This window comes from Oryctolagus cuniculus, chromosome 1 (assembly GCF_964237555.1).
Source record: "Oryctolagus cuniculus chromosome 1, mOryCun1.1, whole genome shotgun sequence".
Lineage (NCBI taxonomy): Eukaryota > Metazoa > Chordata > Mammalia > Lagomorpha > Leporidae > Oryctolagus > Oryctolagus cuniculus.
The window spans coordinates 18,362,594-18,382,213 of record NC_091432.1 but is presented as its reverse complement, the minus strand read 5'-3'; the positions used below and the strand labels follow the sequence as shown (position 1 = coordinate 18,382,213).

At 47.2% G+C, this 19,620-nt stretch overlaps 1 protein-coding gene across 2 annotated transcripts; it reads right to left on the bottom strand.

Moving 5' to 3' along the window:
• Window positions 1-366: 366 nt before the first annotated feature.
• MTCH2 (mitochondrial carrier 2) lies at window positions 367-19,098 on the bottom strand. 2 transcript variants are annotated; one of them, XM_002709103.5, is made up of 13 exons: window positions 18,860-19,098; window positions 16,389-16,473; window positions 16,171-16,277; window positions 12,069-12,095; window positions 11,811-11,873; window positions 8,909-8,966; window positions 8,599-8,650; window positions 8,174-8,233; window positions 7,028-7,121; window positions 5,130-5,177; window positions 4,286-4,353; window positions 2,387-2,462; window positions 367-573 (listed from the first exon to the last, which is right to left on the bottom strand). In XM_002709103.5, exons 1-13 carry the CDS (start codon window positions 18,944-18,946, stop codon window positions 487-489), a joined length of 912 nt encoding a protein of 303 aa, XP_002709149.1. In that variant the 5' UTR covers window positions 18,947-19,098; the 3' UTR covers window positions 367-486. The 2 variants fall into 2 exon arrangements, with proteins under 2 accessions (XP_002709149.1, XP_051709314.1); XM_051853354.2 differs by having other exon boundaries at window positions 18,882-19,087.
• Between the last annotated feature and the right edge of the window lie 522 nt (window positions 19,099-19,620).

Genomic DNA, 19,620 nt, shown 5'->3' with positions numbered 1-19,620 from the left:
CCCATGGGAGACCAGGAGAAGCACCTGGCTCCTGCCTTCGGATCAGCGTGGTGCGCCAGCCGCAGCACGTCAGCCACGGCGGCCATTGGAAGCTGAACCAACGGCAAAGGAAGACCTTTCTCTCTCTCTCTCTCACTGTCCACTCTGTCAAAAAAAAAAAAAAAAAACAAACCCAACAACAAAGGCTTAAACTGCGACTCCAATCCTCTGACAGCATCATGTACCATGAGGGAAAGACCACCTTTCCCCCTGTTTAAAAGACTCATGAGCAAAAATGTCCCATCCTGGAGTAACTGATGGGGGAGCAGCGGGAAATTATGCTGTGCTGGAAAAAAGAACAAAAAAAAAGCAGACACCAAACACCTCTGTGTTTCCAAGATTAAATGATTATTAAAAAAGTGCGCCACGCTGTACAGAAATCATTCTCTCCCATAATTCTGTGCATCTGGGATTATAGAAATGTCACTGTCCCTGTCCCACTTGTCTTCACATTAACATTTTCAGGTCACAACAGTAAGTCTTCCCAAAGGGGACCTTCCGGAAAAACAAGCTATTTCCTCGGCTCATGTTTCCCTGAAAAAACAAAAACAGAAACACAAATAAAGTCCAGCGTGAAGATGAGGCCAGCCAGTCCCACCCAGCAGAGACGCACAGGGACAGGCGCTGGGTGACGTGACGACCCCGGGCAGGGCAACAGTGTGTGAGTGTGTGTGAGACCCGGCTGCAGAGCAGGGGTTCCACTCTGCTGGGCTGAGCTACCGGGCAGCGAGCTAATCGCAACCTCTCGTTACAGGGCAAGCAGCTCTAACAGACACCAGCTCTGTCACGCACTGGCTGGGCCAGCACCACAGTCAAGCTGAGCGTGTTCCATCTGTTCATCCAAAATGCTCCGAAAATCTGAAAATTCTTGAGTACTAACATGACACTCAAGATTTTGGATTTGGGAGCATTTTAAATTTTTGGAATAGGGATGTTCAACTGATAAAGTCTTAGCAAATATTCCAAAATTTAAAAATCCAAAATGTTAAACACTTGTGGTGCCGAGCACTTAGGTTAAGGACTAATCATCCTATCCACACTCAGGTGCGTAGAACAGGGCCCAGCACTCAGTAAGTGCGAGCTTCTCTTTGCTCTTTAATGACGGTCGTGTTTCTAAGGAGAGCTTAAAATGCAGGTCACATCTGAGAGCGACTGAGCAGAGCGTGGCGTTGCCAGCCTATGCGTCACTCTGGCTCTCCCGAATGCAGGCTGTGTGGCCTTGGTTAGGCCACCAGCACCGAATGGCTCTCATTCCAGTTTTTCCACAAGTGAGATGGGCCCATGAAGGCGGGTACCTATTCACACGGCTACTTGGAGGATGACATGACACTCCATGCCTGATGCCTGCCATGTGGTAGACAGACGGTAAACGTCCACCAAGCTCTGCCACTGTCTCGCCCACTGAAGGGTCGGGTGCTCCCTAGAAGAGTGTCTGGCCCACTAACTGATTCTCTATCTGCATTCTTACTACAGGCAGCAGGACGACAAAGGCCATCTTTCCTCTGAAGTGACATCCTACAAGCAGACGGCAGATAAAGAGCACAGAACGCAGAATGACCCCGAGACTGCTCGTGGCTGCTCTGCGCCGCGTCACTCGGACGCTCTGGCTGGGACCCGCCGAGGGGCTCGTGGGGCTCACACGCTGAGCACCACAGCAACAGGCCTCTCATTCAGAGTCCACGCGAGGCAGCCCGCTCGGGGAAGGGCCTGTCTCACCAGCATCCCAGGGGCTGTAAAGGCAACGCAACAAGGGCTTCTGCGTGCATTCTCTTGTGCAAGCCTCAGCAAGCGCCTCCCACTCAGACACAGCTGGGAACTTCCGGCCACGTTAAGTGATCCCAGCGAAGTTTCCTCACAGCCCACACATTATTTGTTCCGATAAAGCTTTTCTAGATTGATTAAGAATTCTTAGTTGCAGACGAATACCTCACAGATGATACACACTGTCAACCAGTCTGGATAAAATCATCTACTGACTGACAAGGCTTCCGAAGTAAGAGACCAGCGTGGTCAGCATCACTGGTGACGGTAATCTGTCATAAATAATTTCTCATTCATCTAGCCTGTGGAAAATCTAAGGAGATTCTGGATTAAAAAGGTAAATTTAGAAAAAAAAAAAAAGAATGTGAAATCAAGGCCATCATTTTACCCAGAATAATTATCTACCTGGGTCCTATCTGTAAAGTGAATGTGATGAGAGGCTCCACCCCCTGCCCAGTCTTCTCCTGGCGTGATTATACAGAATACTGTACAAGGTGTATCAACTGGCAGCTAAAGAATGCTTCTAAGAGCTAACTTGAGATTCCAGAGACAATATTTATAAACAAAACAAAGTGAGATAAAGTACCTCTTTTTGTAGCATGCACCAGCAATCTATCCAAGAAGTATATATTGGGGAGTAAGGAGGGCATCCACCAGCAAGCCTGAAGTGGGAAAAAGATAAGCTATTCATGTCAATACTCCCAAACATTTTTTTCCCAGAATGTGGGAGGGGCTGCCATTGTGGTACAGGGAGTTAAACTGCCACCACCTGTGACATCAGTATCCCACCAGACAAGTGTCAGTTCAAGTCCTGGCTGCTCCACTTCTAATCCAGCTCCCTGTTAATGCGTCTAGGAAAGCAGCAGAAGATGGCCCAAGTGCTTGAGCCCCCCACTCATATGGGAGACCAGGTTTCTGGCTTCTGGCTTCAGCCTGGCTCAGCCCTGGTCACTGTGAGTGAACCAGTGGATAGAGCTCTCTCTCTCTCCTATCTAACTTCAACCTTCAAATAGACAATCTTAAAAAAAAAAAAAAAAAAAAAAAAAGATTGCCGGAGCCGCGGCTCAATAGGCTAATTCTCCGCTGGCACACCGGGTTCTAGTCCCGGTCGGGGCGCCGGATTCTGTCCCGGTTGCCCCTCTTCCAGGCCAGCTCTCTGCTGTGGCCAGGGAGTGCAGTGGAGGATGGCCCAGGTGCTTGGGCCCTGCACCCCATGGGAGACCAGGAAAAGCACCTGGCTCCTGGCTCCTGCCATCGGATCAGCGCGGTGCGCCGGCCGCGGCGGCCATTGGAGGGTGAACCAACGGCAAAGGAAGACCTTTCTCTCTGTCTCTCTCACTGTCTACTCTGCCTGTCAAAAAAAATTAAAAAAAAAAAAAAAAAAAAAAAAAAGACTGTGAGAAATCTCTGTCAATGTATGCTCCTATGTACAAGGTTCTCTGAGAGGCAATTCTAGTTCTAACGAAACAAGTGATAGTGAAGTAGAGAAAGACCAGAGCACCCACAACCCCATATTCAGGTTTCAAACCAACACATAAACAGAAACCTCAATCTTATTTTCTAAAACATTTAGATTCTTCATTTGTTCACAAATGAAATCCCAAAACACATGAATTATATCTTCAAGAAGCAGGAGGGGGGATTTTAAAGCTAACTGGTGCTCAGCAAGAGCCTAAGTAGGCGATGGACGCCAGCAGCGGTGACCAGAGCTCCTCCCTGCACACAGACCGTACTCACTGCCTCTCGCCAGACTAAACTCATCCTTCAGGATGCTCTGGGCTAACCGACAAGCAAACTCTGCTCAAAGCCCCACACGGCCGGCCTTGGAGACCATGACATTTTCATGTCAGGGACCAGACTGGAACAGAGTTTTGAATGAAACCAAGAGGTCCAACTGCCACGCAACTGGTGGCGCTACCAGACCTCTACAAGTTGGAAGTTGGTGGCACTCAGCCCCACCTGCCCTGCCCAGCCTTCCGTTGGCCCAATTTCCCACTTCTTTCTTTAATCCTCCCCTTTTCATCAAACCCCTGGGACAGTCAGGTAAAGGTGTCACTCAGCCCCTGGCACACCTTCTGTCGTCTTCATGAAGACAAAGATAAGGACTTAAATAAAGGAAAGGTGTGAGAATAGAGCATCTGACAACTGTCTTTATCCCCCGCCCCCGAAACCTTTTATCTAAGGGATACAAACTTCACGTATTCCATACTGACAATTATCTTGCTCTTGGAACAGTGGTAAGTACAGTCTAAGTCCTTCAGAACTACTATTTCCACTTTTCTCTGTTCCAAAAAGGGACATGCTGTGGTCGCTCACAAATGCTCATGCTGTGGCTGCTGCTGGGGCATGGGGCATTCAGAGGGAAAAACGAGGCGCCCAGTGACGGCACCACCGCACTTTCTCTTTCCCAATTTCTGCCGGGACTGTTCTGCCTCTCGGGCACACAGGCAGCCAAGTACTAGGCTAAGAAATGCAACATACTTACCCACAGTTGTTAACAGCCATAAGATTAGACACAAGCACAAAGGGGTAGGTCAACATACTGGCAAAAAACTGTAAAATGGCAAAAGAAGGGCGAAGTTATTAGGTCACGCCTGGTCACCTCTGCTCTCCTTTTAAAAGGCCTAGTGCCACTGTGGTCAAATACTCCAACACTGGGTTTGTTTCTCAGTGCCCTCGCAAATACCAACTTACACAATTTTGTGCCTGCGAATATTTCTCCCTCCTACTGCACTGCTACATGCAACATTTGAACAAAAGCCTAGAAGGCTTCCCGGAGTCCCTGTTCATGTAACACTGAGCTCCTGGGGTGGGCATTTGGTGCCACAGTTCAGACTCTGCTTGGGACACCCACATCCCCCGGCAGGGGTTCAAGTCCCAGCTCCACTCCAGACTCCTGCTAACGGGTATCCTGAGAGGTAGCAGGTGATGGTACGGAGCCCTTGCTACCCACATGGCGATCGGTACTGAACTCTGGGCTCCTGGCTTAGGCATGGCCCCGCCAGGACAAAGAGAGGGGGAACAACTTAAAGTGCCGACGACTGGAGGGCCCCGTGATCACAGAGGCGAGTTCTCCTGTTGGCCGGGGAAGCAGGGGCAGGCGAGGCTGTGACGGAAATGCTCGCAGCCTCTCCGAAAGCTGCACAGCGACTACTTGTGCTAGCAGGCAAGAACTCGGCACCGTTCCTACCGCTGCTAAACATTGCCAAACGTGAGGGATTTCCCAGAAAGAGACCTGCTTTTAAAGCAGTGACGACACAGGCCAGATTTAAAGAAAAACACAACACAGCTATTCCTGGAAGGTTGAAAGGATTAAAAAACCAACTCACTCCTGTGACAGCTTGGGAGTAACTCTTCATTTCATTCATGGTAGACACCTGAAACAGGAAGTGTCTTTATTAGGATGGGATCAGAAAATGAAGCTGATATTAAATTAACTGCCCACAAACCTACCAGTATGTTTTATCTCTAAATTACCAGTCTGACAGCTTGAAAATAAATTTTGAGGATGAAAACATACAACACTGATAATTAGCATAAAAGGCAATGGTGGGGGCTGGGGCTGTGGTGTAGCAGTTAGAGCTGCTGCCTGCAGTGCTGGCATCCCATATGGGCACCAGTCTGAGTCCTGACTGCTCCACTTCTTATCCAGGCTCCTGGCTTTGGATCGGCCCAGCTCTGTCCATTGAGGCCACTTAGGGAGTGAACCAGCGGATGGAAGACCTCTCTCTCTCTCTCTCTCTCTGCCTCTCAAATAAATCTTAAAAAAAAAAAAGCAGTGGTGAAAATGATCAAGTTGATTTCCATTAACAGATAAATTCATATTATAATAAGAAAGTTTAGGAAAAGGGCCACGGTTGTGGCATAGCAGGTTAGGCTATTGCCTGCATTGCTGGCATCCCATATGGGCATCAGTTTGAGTCCTGGCTGCTCCACTTCCAATCCAGCTCCCTGCTAATGTGCCTGGGAAACCAGTGGAGGATGGCCCAAGTCCTTGGGTCCCTGAACCCATGTGGGAGACCTGAAAAAAAGTCCTGGTTCCTGGCTTCTGCCAAGCCCAGTCCTGGCCATTGCAGCCACCTGGGGACTGAACCGGTGGATGCAAGACCTCTGTCTCTCCCTCTTTCTCTGTAACTCTTTCAAATAAATAAATCTTAATTTAAAAAGTACTTTATTAAAACAAAAAAGTTCATGGAAAATGTGTATTATGAAAAAACTAGGCATGGATTTCAAAAGCCGGTAAACCCAAATAAATCCATCTTTTAATTATATGTCCCACTAAGTTTCTAAAGTACCCTCATATACTGTTTTTTCCTATAGCAGTACAAACATACTTATGATAAAGTTAAATTAGGCACAGTATAAGACTGAGGACAATAATAAAATAGAACAATTACAAAAACATACTGTAATAAAAGTTACATGAATGTGGTCTCTCGGAATGGGAATTTTCTCTTGGATACAAGCTGACAGTGAGGCCACAGAAAGGAAGACCACAGACAAGCGAGGGCCACCTGGAGAAGCCCTCTCCGCTCGAGAAGTGACACCAGTTATGTGTGTGCAGGTGCCCCTTGGTGTGCTTTGTGTTCCACCAAGCCAGGGTGCTGCCTGTAGACAGAGTCCCTGTAACTGCTAGGACAGGGAGACAATGGCCAGGAAATGCTGATTCTCAACACCTCGCAGGCTGAGGCTTCTGGAAAGCTCAATTCAAAAGCTAATACTTCAGATGAGGCCAAAAAAACAAAAAAACCCAAACAAACAAAACGTAGTAATCTCAACAAGAACAAAAAGAAAACAAAACAAGAAAAGAAGAAAAAGGGGCCAGCACTATGGCATAGCAGGTTAAGCCGCTCTCTGTAACACCAGCATCCCACACTGGAGTGCCAATTGCTCGACTCCTGATCCAGCTCCTTGCTAAGGCACTTGGGAAAGCAGTGGATGACGGCCCGAGTTCCAGGCTCCCAGCTTGCACTGGCCTTGCCCTAGCTGTTCTGTGGACATTTGGGGAATGAATCGTGGAGGGAAGATCTTTGCTGTCTCTTCTCTTTCTGCAGTTCTGCCTTTGAAATGGTCTCCGTGAATCCTGCACAGGCACAGGGGCAGGACTAGAACTCTAGGTCCACCTCTCTACAGTAAACTGTGTACATTATTCCTTTAAAGCTAACTGTGCAGCCAAGTGAATACAGAACAGCCCACACCAGAACATCTCACCCAGGTCACAACCTACCCCACTGTCCAGTGCATAGGTATTGACAAGGTACGCCAGCGAGTTACAGAGCCACAAAGAAATTATGTCACCCAGGAGGCGAGGAATAAGACCCCTACATGAAGAAAAATAAGAACCCCGAAATATGATCAGTAAAAAGGTATGCACTCAATGCCAACTCTCAAAGAATTAAGAAATTTCAAAACTCTAGGCAGCTGAAAAGGCATTAAACACCAGACTCCACCCTTATTTCTAGGTGTCCTTGAGGCTGGTCTCTAATGACTTCCGTTCCCATTTTTAAAACACAGGTCAGCTGTAGCTCTCTGAACTGAGGCCACTGGCTCACCTTCATATTAGTGACTCTAAGCAGGGAGGCCAAATATTTACAAGGCACTTTGGAGAAGAAACTTAAATATGGTTTTACCCCACCATTTGACATTCAAATTACAAAGAGAGAACAATCCAAAGATAACAAATGAGAGACATCAAAAAAAAATGTTTCCAGGGTCCAAGAGACTAGGTGAGACAGCCTAGAACAGTGGGAAGAACATGACCCACAGACAAAAGACCACGGTTCTAATGTCCTCTGTCACCTACCAGCCATGTGACAGGTAGCAAACAAATGGGCCTGGGCATAGAGTTCTTTTAATTTCTATGATATGACTAGGGTAGCTGTGCTGCCGACCTCCCAAAGCATTTGTGATACTCAAAGTGTGTGCAAATATTCTGAAAACTGGCTAATAATGCAGAGTTTTTCTTAACAGAAAAAGGAGTATAGTCTAAGTTTTGCCAAAGTAAATTCAAGCCTTGCAAAACTTATTTTCTTAGAATAAGAAAAATACATGTTAAGAGGATTTCTCCATTTTTCAAAACTTAATTTTCCTTATTTGATAAACTACATATGACTGGAAAACTACTTTAAAGGGTAGAACCTTGTCATTAACTTATTAAAAATCCTCATTTCAAAATCTTAAATATCTAGGAGAAAAAGTCTGGGATCTTTACAACAAGAGAATTTAAGTCAGAGGGACCTAAATACAGCTTAAAATGAAGTGAACCCAGGAAGGCCACTTTCTCCAGGGATTAAACCAAGATTCACTGTCCATATTTTCAGAAAGCTTCTGGCTCACCAACAAATCACACACTCACACGTCAACAGCAACTCACGCAAAAAATCCCAGGATGCCTTCTTCCCGATAGATGGTTACTATGGAGTCATAAAGTCCACTGGGCACGCAGGAAAGAAAGGTAAACACATTAAGATTATTTTGGAGCTATAAAAAATATAATTACCACTTTTGACAAGGTCAAATTTACCACCCCGCCCCGTCCACTTTCTAGTGCCCACTCACTCTGCAGACAGATCAATCTGGAGATGGAAGAAGGACCGAACTACCTAAGGGCATAGCTGGTATCAGACTCGCCAACTTATTCCTGAGACCTGGGGTGGGCTCCAAACCCTGCCTGAGGTTATTTTTCCCATATTTTACTTGTTTATGTGCAGGTCAAACTCTAAGGAATCATAACAACGCAAGGTAGTATACATTTTGGTTAACAAAGCTTCTAGAACACTTGTAAACAAAAACACTTACCAGTACTTGGATTCTCTGCCAATGAATTGTACCATAGATCTCAGTGTGATCACTGCAGAACACAGAGAAGAGACTTTTAAAATTAAGCGGAGATACATTTTGATAGCCCTGGAAAAAAAATGGCTTTCCATCTAAAGACACTTCACTCTCTGGAAAAACTGGGTATAAGCCAAAACAAGCAAGTAAACAATAACAGGCAGGCAAGGAAGGCACTTCACTTAACTACCATGTCAACCTATCTAAGCAGTTAAGAGAGATCCAGTTGCACAAAGACAGGAAATCAGGTTCCAGTGATCAAGCGCGAACATACCGTGGAAGGGATGTGTGATGAGGGTAGCAGCAGATCGAGCGATCATCTCTCGAGTTGTCTAGAAACAATCAACACACACTTCTGAAATCTAATGACACTCAAATTCCTGCGAGGGGAACATGAGTGGATACTGTAGTGGGAGACACTGAGCCCTCCTCCCCGCAGTCAGAACAGCCTGAATGGGGTGGGCTCCCAGACACCGTCATCCTCCAGGACTTTCCACTCACGGACTTCAACGTTCTGTGATAGTTACTTCTCAAAATCTGTCCGCAAAGCAGATTTCTGTTATTTTTTCCCAATTTCATGCATAGGAAAAAGCAGAGGAACACAGGGAAGGTCACCAGTAAAGAGTTGCCCATGCCGGCGCCGTGGCTCACTAGGCTAATCCTCCGCCTGCAGCACCGGCACACCGGGTTCTAGTCCCGGTTGCTCCTCTTCCAGTCCAGCTCTCTGCTGTGGCCCGGGAGTGCAGTGGAGGATGGCCCAAGTGCTTGGGTCCTGCAACCCATGGGAGACCAGGAGGAAGCTCCTGGCTCTTGGCTTCAGATCAGCGCAGTGTGCTGGCCACAGTGGCCATCTGGGGGGGGGGGGGGGAGTGAACCAACGGAAGAAAGACCTTTCTGTCTCTCTCTCACTGTCTAACTCTGCCTGTCAAAAATAAATAAATAAATAAATAAATAAATAAAATAAAAAATAAAAGAGTTGCCCAGCGGAATAAAACTTAGGAGGCCATGATTTCAGATTCTGCTACCTATGCTAGACAAATGGCTCTATTTAGTCTCAGGGAGAAGAGAACAACTGTTTGTGACCACAACCCTGTCAACTTCACTATGTTTATTCTAATTTATCCTTCTAGTCCAGGACTCTGTACCGAGGTAATGAAGGAAATGAAGTTTTAATACTTGGAGGTAGGCCTGGGGTTTAATACAGCAGGTCTGTCATTCCGTTTTTCATTTCTTTCTTTTTTAAGATTTATTTGTTTATTTGAAAGCTGGAATTACAGAGAAAGGGAGAGACAGAGATCTTCCATCTGCTAGTTCACTCCCCAAATGGCCGCAACAGTCAGAGTTGGGCCAGGCCAAAGGCAGGAGCTTCACGCGGTCTCCTACGTGGGTGCAGGGCCCAAGCACTTGGGCCATCCTCTGCTGCTTTCCCAGGCACATCAGCAGGGAGCTGCATAGGAAGTGGAGCCGCCGGGACTCATAGCGGTGCCACGTGGGATGTCAGCACTGCAGTCAGCAGCTTTACCCACTATGCCACAGCATCAGCGCCTCTGTTTTGCACTGCACCATTATCTTCAATCACAGAGTTAAGAAAGCCCCAGCCCCTACTCCAATGGTAGTGCTGGGAAGACCCCACGGGACAAGCTGGACTAGCTGGAGTTAAGGAAATACCAACCACGTATGAACACATGCAGTCCTGATTCTACACACACTGATTTCGTGAACATTTACAGAGAACACCCGGTTCATCTGACGTCAACCATTAATAATGTGTGCTTTGGCACTCTGGCCTCAGAATCAGCCCTAAAGGCACTCGGATCTGGCTGAAAAGCCCATGAGAGTATTTCAGGCATGGAAAGCCAAGACACTCTGGCAAAAAGATCTCTGTGAGTGAGATCCCAGTGGAAAGAACAGGTCTTCAAAGAGGGAGGTGCCTTTCTCTGAAGGGAGGAGAGAACCTCCACTTTGACTATGACCGTGTCTAAACAAGATAAGAGTCGGAGAACTCAAGGGGCTTCCATAGCCTTGGAAACTCATAACTGGTGCATAGGGAGATTACTGATGCCATAAACAGGAGTGTCAATTAATTGGTAAAGTCAACAACAGGAGTCACTGTGCACTTACTCCTCATGTAGGATCTCTGTCCTTAACGTGCTGTACACTGAGGCTTAATGCTATAACGAGTACTCAAACAGTATATTTCACTTTGTGTTTCTATGGGGGTGCAAACGACTGAAATCTTTACTTAATGTACACTAAACTGATCTTCTGTAAAAAAAAAAAAAAAAAAAAAAAAGAAAGAAAGAAATTATCAATTCCCAACTTGACTCTCACTGGGATTAAACATGACAATAGGTCTGATCTGATTTCATCATCATTTAAAAAAAATCATCTATTATTTTTCACTTTATGTTTCTGTGTGGGAGCAAACTGTTGAAATACTTACTTAAGGTATACTAAGCTGATCTTCTGTATATTAAGATAATCGAAAATGAATCTTGATGTGAATGGAAGGGGAGAGGGAGTGGGAAAGGGGAGGGTTGTGGGTGGGAGGGACGGTATGGGGGGGGAAGCCATTGTAACACATGAGTCGTACTTTGGAAATTTATATTCATTAAATAAAAGATTAAAAAAAAAATAATGTGTGCTTTGGAACATTTCAGAAGGAAGCATTTACTGAAAAATCATGACCTCATTAAAGACAACTGGACAGTGTGAGAACTAAGGAGAGAGTTCTCAGTTCTCAGAGCCAGGCATGAACTCTTCTCCCATGACACAGGATGGGGTGGGGAACGGGTGATGAAGAATGTTTCAGAATCACAATAATGGCACCAAAGCCATTTCTGGATATGGAGTAACCACTATTTTAATATTTCTGTGTCAGAGGTTTTTAACGCTATTGGAAGACTTTCAGTAAACACCTTATCACTCTCACACATGGAGTGAGTGGGCAAATAGAGTTTCCTTGAATTGCCTCTATTCTAAATAGGAGGCCCTGCTCCTCTCTTTGTGTGATGTTAAACACATAGCAGGACCCGAGTTAAACTGAAGCCTTCTTCTCCTTTGCGAGCAGACACGGAACATACGGGCCGAGGACCCTGATTCTACCCCACACATAGCTGCCACCCCACACACAGCTGGATGTGGGCAAACAGTGAGCGAAGGAACTCATCTCTTACCTCTTTGATAACTCGGTCAAAGGAAGATGAGACATCTTTCTGTGCATTTCCAGGTCCCAAGTCCTTGAAATAAAATCAGAGAAGACACAGAACTCAGTGGCTTTAAAGAGAATTGTTGTAACTGGCGGTCACCCCATATACCAACGCTCACTAGGACAAAAGAGAAACCCACCACCTGGTCTCTCTCCCACAGAGGCCCAAATACCAGCAACAGTCTGAGGGGAAGGGGGCCCATGCATAGAGTCAGCTCCAACGTACCTCAACCTTGTCACACTCCTGGTAATGCTACAGAAGAAAAGAGAGGATAATTAGGACCACAGAAGTGCACGAGACAAGATGCTAAACGAAAAACGCTGGCAGAAGCCAAAACAGCTGAAGATTACTTTCCCCCTGCAAATCTCCAAATCACTTCTATTCCTAATTCATCACTGGAAATAGTGTTTCTAAGGTGATCCTGTTGCTGGCTTTAACATGCTGGTCAGATGGAAGAGCAGGCAAATACTCGGGAAAACTCTTCTTTAAAACAGAAAAAGGACAGCCAAGAAAAAGGAAATCCCAACAACATTAGTTATGAACATTCACTTTTAAGATCATTAAGTTGGTAAAAACACAGCCTGGCCTTTCCAATTCTTCTCGCGCAAAAAGCAAAACCAACACCGAATTAGGGCGAGTCTCTTTTCTTCACTGTACAAAAGACCCGAGACTCGCTGCCACGACTGAATAGCTGAAACCCCCTCTTTCCCTTGTAACGGACTGTTTCTAAAACTAGCAGGAGAGCTGCCTTTTCTCTTCTAGAGAAGAGACATGAATACCACCAGAGCCCAGACCACACTGGAAGAGGAAACACTTGCGGGTATCTTAGAAACAGAAAGTGGGGAAGGTGAAAAGAACAGCTACTCATTACGTAATACCCAGTTGTATTGTTTTCTGGCCATACTAGATTTAAAAAATGAACAACAGTTTCTTTGTAAAAATATTATATTTTATGAAAAAAAAAAATCACAGGAAAGAGAACCAACGTCAAGATTAGGCAAAGTGGAGGCTATCAGCCAGATGTCAGGTCTGTGGCTAGAACTGATTCCAATCGTTTCAGGCCTTCTAAAAATCCTTGCTCATTTCTGGGGCTTGTTTTTCACTTCACGGATACTGTTTATATTGTCTACAGATTTCAACTCAGTTCTTGTTCAGGTATACAGATCTCTTTTTCATAAAGGTTGACAGATTTCTTAGCCCTGACTAGATCCTTCCTCTTGCTTGTGATACGAAGTGCACTACTAATCCTTTGTTCTATTTCACTGGGCTACCTTTAACCATTCAGGGTACCTGGTTACCTCAAGTTTGTCTCAAGTCATTTGGTCTCAAGCGGTAATTTCACTCTTGCTCTCAATCTGTACAGAAGCTTCTAACTCGATAGCACCCGTAGGGACAGCTCCCCGAGATAAGAGCGGTGCTTTCACTGAGCGCACAGCAGGGTGTGGCTGGAAAGAAAGAGTAGCCAATCCACCAAACCACTGCCAGGGAGACGCCATCACTCTGACCCAGGCTACCTGAAATGGTGCTTCCAGATCCAGACCCACAGGCCTGACAGCAAAGTATAAATACCAACGAAATGACAGCTTCTACGTGAGGAACTGATGAAAAGCTCTCTCATATCAAGGCTGGCTGAAGAGACTTTAAAACGACAAAGGATTCTATGAAATACTATTTAAGTAAGCAGTAAATAAATATCTAGAGTTTAACATCTCTGATACATCGTACGTTAGAAATAATATGTGGATTTGGTTGGCATACACTGCTGATTTTTTGAGAGTTATAACACAGGGACCAGGAGGAGACAGAATAATGAATTACAAAACCATTAGTTTTATATTCTCAACCACACACATGCTGTATTTCTAAATGGCACAAAATTCTTATCCATAACACCATTATAAATATGGTAATAGGAACTTCTGTCTGCAGAATTTATAAATGTTAAGACTTCTTTAAAGGTTAAGTTTGACCTACACTGTAACAGGTACAACTAAGAAACAAGTACAATCAAAATGATGTCACAAACTTCAGCATTAGAATTAAAATAATTCACTTATGTATCCACCACCACCAAGGATAAGCAGATGTAAAAAGTTTCCCCCTTAGCCAGCACCGTGGCTCACTAGGCTAATCCTCCGCCTTGCGGCGCCGGCACACCAGGTTCTAGTCCTGGTCAGGGCGCCGGATTCTGTCCCGGTTGCCCCTCTTCCAGGCCAGCTCTCTGCTGTGGCCCGGGAGTGCAGTGGAGGATGGGCCAGGTGCTTGGGCCCTGCACCCCATGGGAGACCAGGAAAAGCACCTGGCACCTGGCTCCTGCCATCGGATCAGCGCGGTGCGCCGGCTGACAAAGGAAGAAAGGAAGACCTTTCTCTCTGTCTCTCTCTCACTGTCCACTCTGCCTGTCAAAAAAAAAAAAGTTTCCCCCTTTTCATTTAAGAGCTCTTGCCTCCTGAAAACAAGTGCCACAGAAAGTTGTGGTCTCACCCCTCATCCCTTCCCCTATCCCAAAAGCTACTGCTACCCTGCATGGTTGTACAATCTGGTAGATTTTTTTTTTTAATTTAATTTTTTAAAAAATTTGATGGGCTGGCTTGTCTTGTGGTATAGCAGGTAAAGCCACTGCCTGTGACACTGGCATCCCACATGGGCACCAGTTCCATCCAGTACTGGCTCCTCAAATTCTGACTCAACTGCCTGCTAATGATTAGGAAAAGCAATGGAAGGGGCCGGCGCTATGGCGCAGCGGGTTAACACCCTGGCCTGAAGTGCCGGTATCCCATATGGGTGCTGGTTCGAGACTGGCTGCTCCACTTCCCGTCCAGCTCTCTGCTGTGGCCTGGGAAAGCAGTAGAAGATGGCCCAAGTGTTTGGGCTCCTGCACCCACATGGGAGACCTGGAGGAAGTTCCTGGCTCCTGGCTTCAGATTGGCACAACTCTGGCCGTTGTGGCCAATTGGGGAGTGAACCAGTGGATGGAAGACCTCTCTCTCTCTCTCTGCCTCTCCTCTCTGTGTAACTCTTTCAAGTAAAATAGATATTAAAATAAAAAAAAAAAGAAAAGAAAAGAAAAGAAAAGCAGTGGAAGATGGCCTTAGTGTCTGGGCCCCTGCCATTCATGTGGGAGACCCGGATGGAATTCCAGGCTTTGGCCTAGGCTAACCTTGGCTGTTGTGGCCATCTAGGGAATGAACCAGTGGGTGGAAGATCTGTCACTCTGCCTTTCAAACAAATAAATAAATCTTAAAAAAAAAAAAAGGTAGATGTTGTGGCACAGAGTGTTAGGACATCACGTGGGACACCCTGTCCTCTGTCAGAATGCTGAGGATCGAGCCGTGCTTGGATTCCAATTCGGCGCTTGCTAATACCTCCAGGAGGCAGCAGGTGGCCCCAGGATTTGGGTCCCTGCCATCCACCAGGGGAAGCTGGATGGGTCTCCTAGCTTGTGGCTTCACCCTGGCCCCGCCTGGGCTGTTGTAGATATTTGGGGAGTGAACCTGAACCAGCAGATGAAAGATCTCTTGGTCTTTCCTTTAGTCTGTCACTCTACCTTCCAAATAAATTAAAAAGGCAGAAATCCAAATACTCACGATCCAGATCAGAGAAGAAAACTGCCACCACCACGGACTCCCACACACAGTCCCTCTCCCCTCCTATGAACACTGTCACTGGCCTGATTTTTTTTTTTAATATTTATTTATTTATTTGAAATTCAGAGTTACACAGAGAAAGAGAGAGAGAGAGATTGGGGTCTTCCATCACAACAGCCAGAGCTCCCTGCTGGTATGCTTGGAAAAGCAGTAGAAGATGGCCCAAGTCCCTGGGCCCCTGCACCCATGTGGGAGACTCAGGTGAAGCTCCTGGCTTCGATCCCAGCTATTGCAGCCATTTGGGTAATGAACCAGCAGTTGGAAGATCTCTCTGTCTCTCCCTCCCTTTCTGTAATTTTCAAATAAAATAAATTAAAAAAAAAATCTTTTTTTTTTTTTTTAACAGGCAGAGTGGACAGTGAGAGAGACAGAGAGAAAGGTCTTCCTTTGCTGTTGGTTCACCCTCCAATGGCCGCTGCCGCTGGCGCACCGCGCTGATCCGAAGCCAGGAGCCAGGTGCTTCCTCCTGGTCTCCCATGCGGGTGCAGGGCCCAAGCACTTGGACCATCCTCCACTGCACTCCCGGGCCACAGCAGAGAGCTGGACTGGAAGAGGGGCAACCAGGATGAGAACCCGGTGTGCCGGTGCTGCAAGGCAGAGGATTAGCCTATTGAGCCACGGCGCCGGCCCATAAAAAAATCTTTAAAAAAAAAAAAAAATCTGTGGATTAATTTTCTTACCTGTAAAACTTTTCCATGGACCACAGTTCCAAGGACTCCTGAACACAGTCTTGGAGTTAAGCCTGTGAACAACCCACGCCTCCCGTCGATGCTGGCAATGTGCTGAGCTGAGAACACAAGTTAGAGACTTAAGTTCGGGTCCAAACAGTTACTTGCAGCAACCCCTGCCTAACACAGTCCTCAATGTCATCAAAACCAAGTAAATCAAAGACACTTACCATAACAAAAGAGACCAGGAAGCTGACATACTTGCCGCCCAAAAATATTTCGTCCTATTGTTGGAGGAAGAGGCTCATACCCGACCTTTAAAAACAGGGAACATACCAACTGTTAAGCAATATCACTAGGAATGCCTTGGTTGCCCGGTTTTGAATAAAGAGTAAAATTATGAAGCCAGCATTCGGGCAGAGCAGGTTCAGTGACACCTGCAACAGCACCCCATAACAGAGTGGAGGTTCAAGTCCTGTTTGCTCCGCTCCCAATCCAGCTACCTGCTAATGGGCCCGGGAAAGCAGCAGAAGGTGGCCCAAGGACTTGGACCCCTGCCACCGATGTAGAACAGAGTGAAGCTCCTGGCTTCAACCTGGCCCAGTCCCAGCCGTTGTGGCAGTTTGGGGAGTAAATCAGTGGCTCAAAGATCGATCAACTTGTCTCTCACTTTCTCTGTAACTCTGCCTTTCTAATAAATAAATCTTAAAAAAAAAAAAAAAAAAAAAAAAAACTAGGGCAATTTGTATATTTGGACACAATGAGAAGGCATTCATTAAGTCAGCATTAATTACCTGTATGGCAAATGCATATAGAGCTGGATAATTCACTTAGGAAATAATTACAAGGCAAATTCATGTTAAATGAATAGATTGCCATCAATAATCTAATGAAGGCTATTTTGTAAAGCTAATGATGGCCACTTTATTCATATAATATATCCAGAACTTTGGGTGCTAAAGGGGTATTTGAGAGAATAAATGCCGTAGGACATGCTTTTAATTCTCTTTTGTTCCATTTCAAGTCTGTGAAATGAAATAACTGCTGAGATCCCTGAAAGTGCTACGACTATTTTAAAAACTGAGTATTTGGGAATTTTACCAGAACCCCTGAGATACTTGGCAACACACAGATATTGTGAAATCAGAATTCAAGATATTCAAGTTTTGGAGGTAACATCACCGAATGTCCCTAGGAAACCCTGTCTTCTGAGGGAGTCCTGGGCAGTGCGTCCGTTCCAGACGTACTGAGAAATGCTTTCACTGCAGACGCTAGCTGGCCCCGAACGCGCCAATTCTGCTTTAGCCTTCACAGCACATTTTAGTCTCTGTCAAATAACTGATTTTATAGTGGCCTTTTACATAGGCAACCTGAACCTACAGAGATCAACTCAGCAACCGATAATTTGGATTAGCAACAACGCAGGAGTAAGAAATGTCCTGGGAGCCAGTACTGTGGTAAAGCCACAGCTTGGATACCAGCATCCCATATGGGTGCTTGTTTGTGTGCCGGCTGCTCCACCCCTGCTGTTGGCCTGGGAAAAACAGCAGAAGATGACCCAAGTGTTTGGACCCCTGCCACCCACTGGGAGACCTGGATAAGCTCCTGGCTCCTACCTGGCCCAGCCCCGGATGGTGTAACCACATGGGGGGTGAACCAGCGGATGGAAGATCTCTCTGCCTCTCCCTCTGACTTTCAAATAAATAATTTTTTTAAAGAAATGTTCTAATCCTTAGTGCCTTGTAGATATTTTACAGAAAAGCGGGTGGTGAGCAACAGGAGCCGGAAAAACCGCCCTGTTCCTTGGCACAAAAGGCATGGGGTAATTAACGTCAACCCTCAATAAAGGTCTTTAAAAAAACGAATGCCCTGCCCATCACTGGAATGTTTAGAAGAACTGAAAATGCTCCCTAGGTCTAGTGTCAACTAAACACCGGCCTACCTGCCCGTGAATACAAAATACCGAGTAAAAATGACTCTAAAACACATTAGAAACTAACACCTAGGTTCCAACTTGCCCAAACTCCTTTCAGCCGAACTGACTTCCGGCTCAGACAAATGTCATTTTCACTGTCAGGAGCCACCCGGGACTGCGGCTGGAAAGCGCTCCGCGGGTCTGATATCGGAAATGACCCCTAACCTTCAGGTCCTTCCGAAATCTGACGTTATTGTCACTTCGGAAAGTGCTCCATACCTCTGGGTATGGCCGTTAAAGTCTCGGAAGAAAACAGCAAGTAGGACCAGAAGCAAAAAGCAGAAAAAGCGACAAAAATAACAGAAGTCGGCTCCCCTGCTAATCTCGGGTTCGCCTTCGAGTAGGTCGTGTCCTGCGTCTGCAGGCGAGCGGGGCCAGGCTAGAGGCGAATGCTGAGGCCGGAGGGGGTTAGAGCTGGGAAGCCCCCGGTGGCGACCGGCCACGATCAACCCCGGGGAGCCGCTGGGCAAGGGCAGGGCGGCAGTTGGCTACGGGAAAGGGAGCGGGCCTCATCGCGGGGCACGGAGGCGAGACCCCGGCGGGGGGCCGCGAGAGGGGCCGCGGGCCGGCGGAAGCTGTCCCTGCCGGGAGGGAAAGGACAGCAGAGAAGCGACAGCATCTCCAGGGACTGAAGGCCCAGGAAGGCTGGAACTGAGCCTCCGGAGCTGCGGGCGGCGGCGAGCGAACAGGACGCCGGGCGGGGAAGGGAATGGCGGCGACTCATACCTGGATGAGCACTTTCACGTACATGAGCGGCTGGGACAGGATGGTGAGACCGGAGCCCAGGAGCACCTGACTGGCCGCGTCCGCCATGATGGCACCCGCGGACGGACAGACAGAACGAGCCACCAAGCGACCGAGCCGGCCGCAGGTCACGTGCCAGGACGCCGGCTTCACTGGCCCGCCCGCGAAGCGCGCGCGCGCGCACGCACGCACGCACGCACGCAGCGGCGCGCCCCGCCCAGTCCCCGCCCACAGCTCCGCCCGCAGAAACGGCAGGCGCTCGAGAGCGGCCGCTGCGGTCGGGGCGGGGCTTATAGCCAGTGACGCAAGCGTCTTGTATTGGGCTCGGCGCCCTCCACGGGGAACGAGTTTCTTTTGCGCGTGCGCAAGCGAGAAGTCTCCGGAAGGAGAAGAAAGGGCGTGGCGATGGCGGGGCGGGGGAAGAGGGGGTGTGACCCTGACGAGCAAAGGCAAGGTCAGAGAACTAGAAAGAATTCATAGATTTTCCATTATGCTTCCCTCCGCACTTGCCCTTTGGCATCCTCAGCGTAGGGTACAAAGGTGTTTGGCGTTGGAGCTCAAACCTTAGATCAGTCTGATGGCGAATAATGCGTCGTCTCCGGGGTGCAGTTCTTCCATCCTTCGCAGTTAATGTCCACTTCGCAGGGTCGCCTTCTGTGACCGTTCAGCCTAAATTCGCCTCGCCCTTATTTCCTGCGCGTCGCTCTGTAGCGCTCCACTGGAAATCCCGGCAGCCTGCGTTC

Bases quoted from the DNA above. Each gene is read 5' to 3' on its own strand.
- MTCH2 (XM_002709103.5), bottom strand. From the start codon at position 18,946: ATGGCGGACGCGGCCAGTCAGGTGCTCCTGGGCTCCGGTCTCACCATC. The intron at 8,967-11,810 runs GTAAGAGATGAG...GATTGTTTCTAG, and splicing joins TTGACCGAGTTATCAAAGAG to ACAACTCGAGAGATGATCGC. The intron at 8,234-8,598 runs GTAAGTGTTTTT...CTGCGTGCCCAG, and splicing joins GGCAGAGAATCCAAGTACTG to TGGACTTTATGACTCCATAG.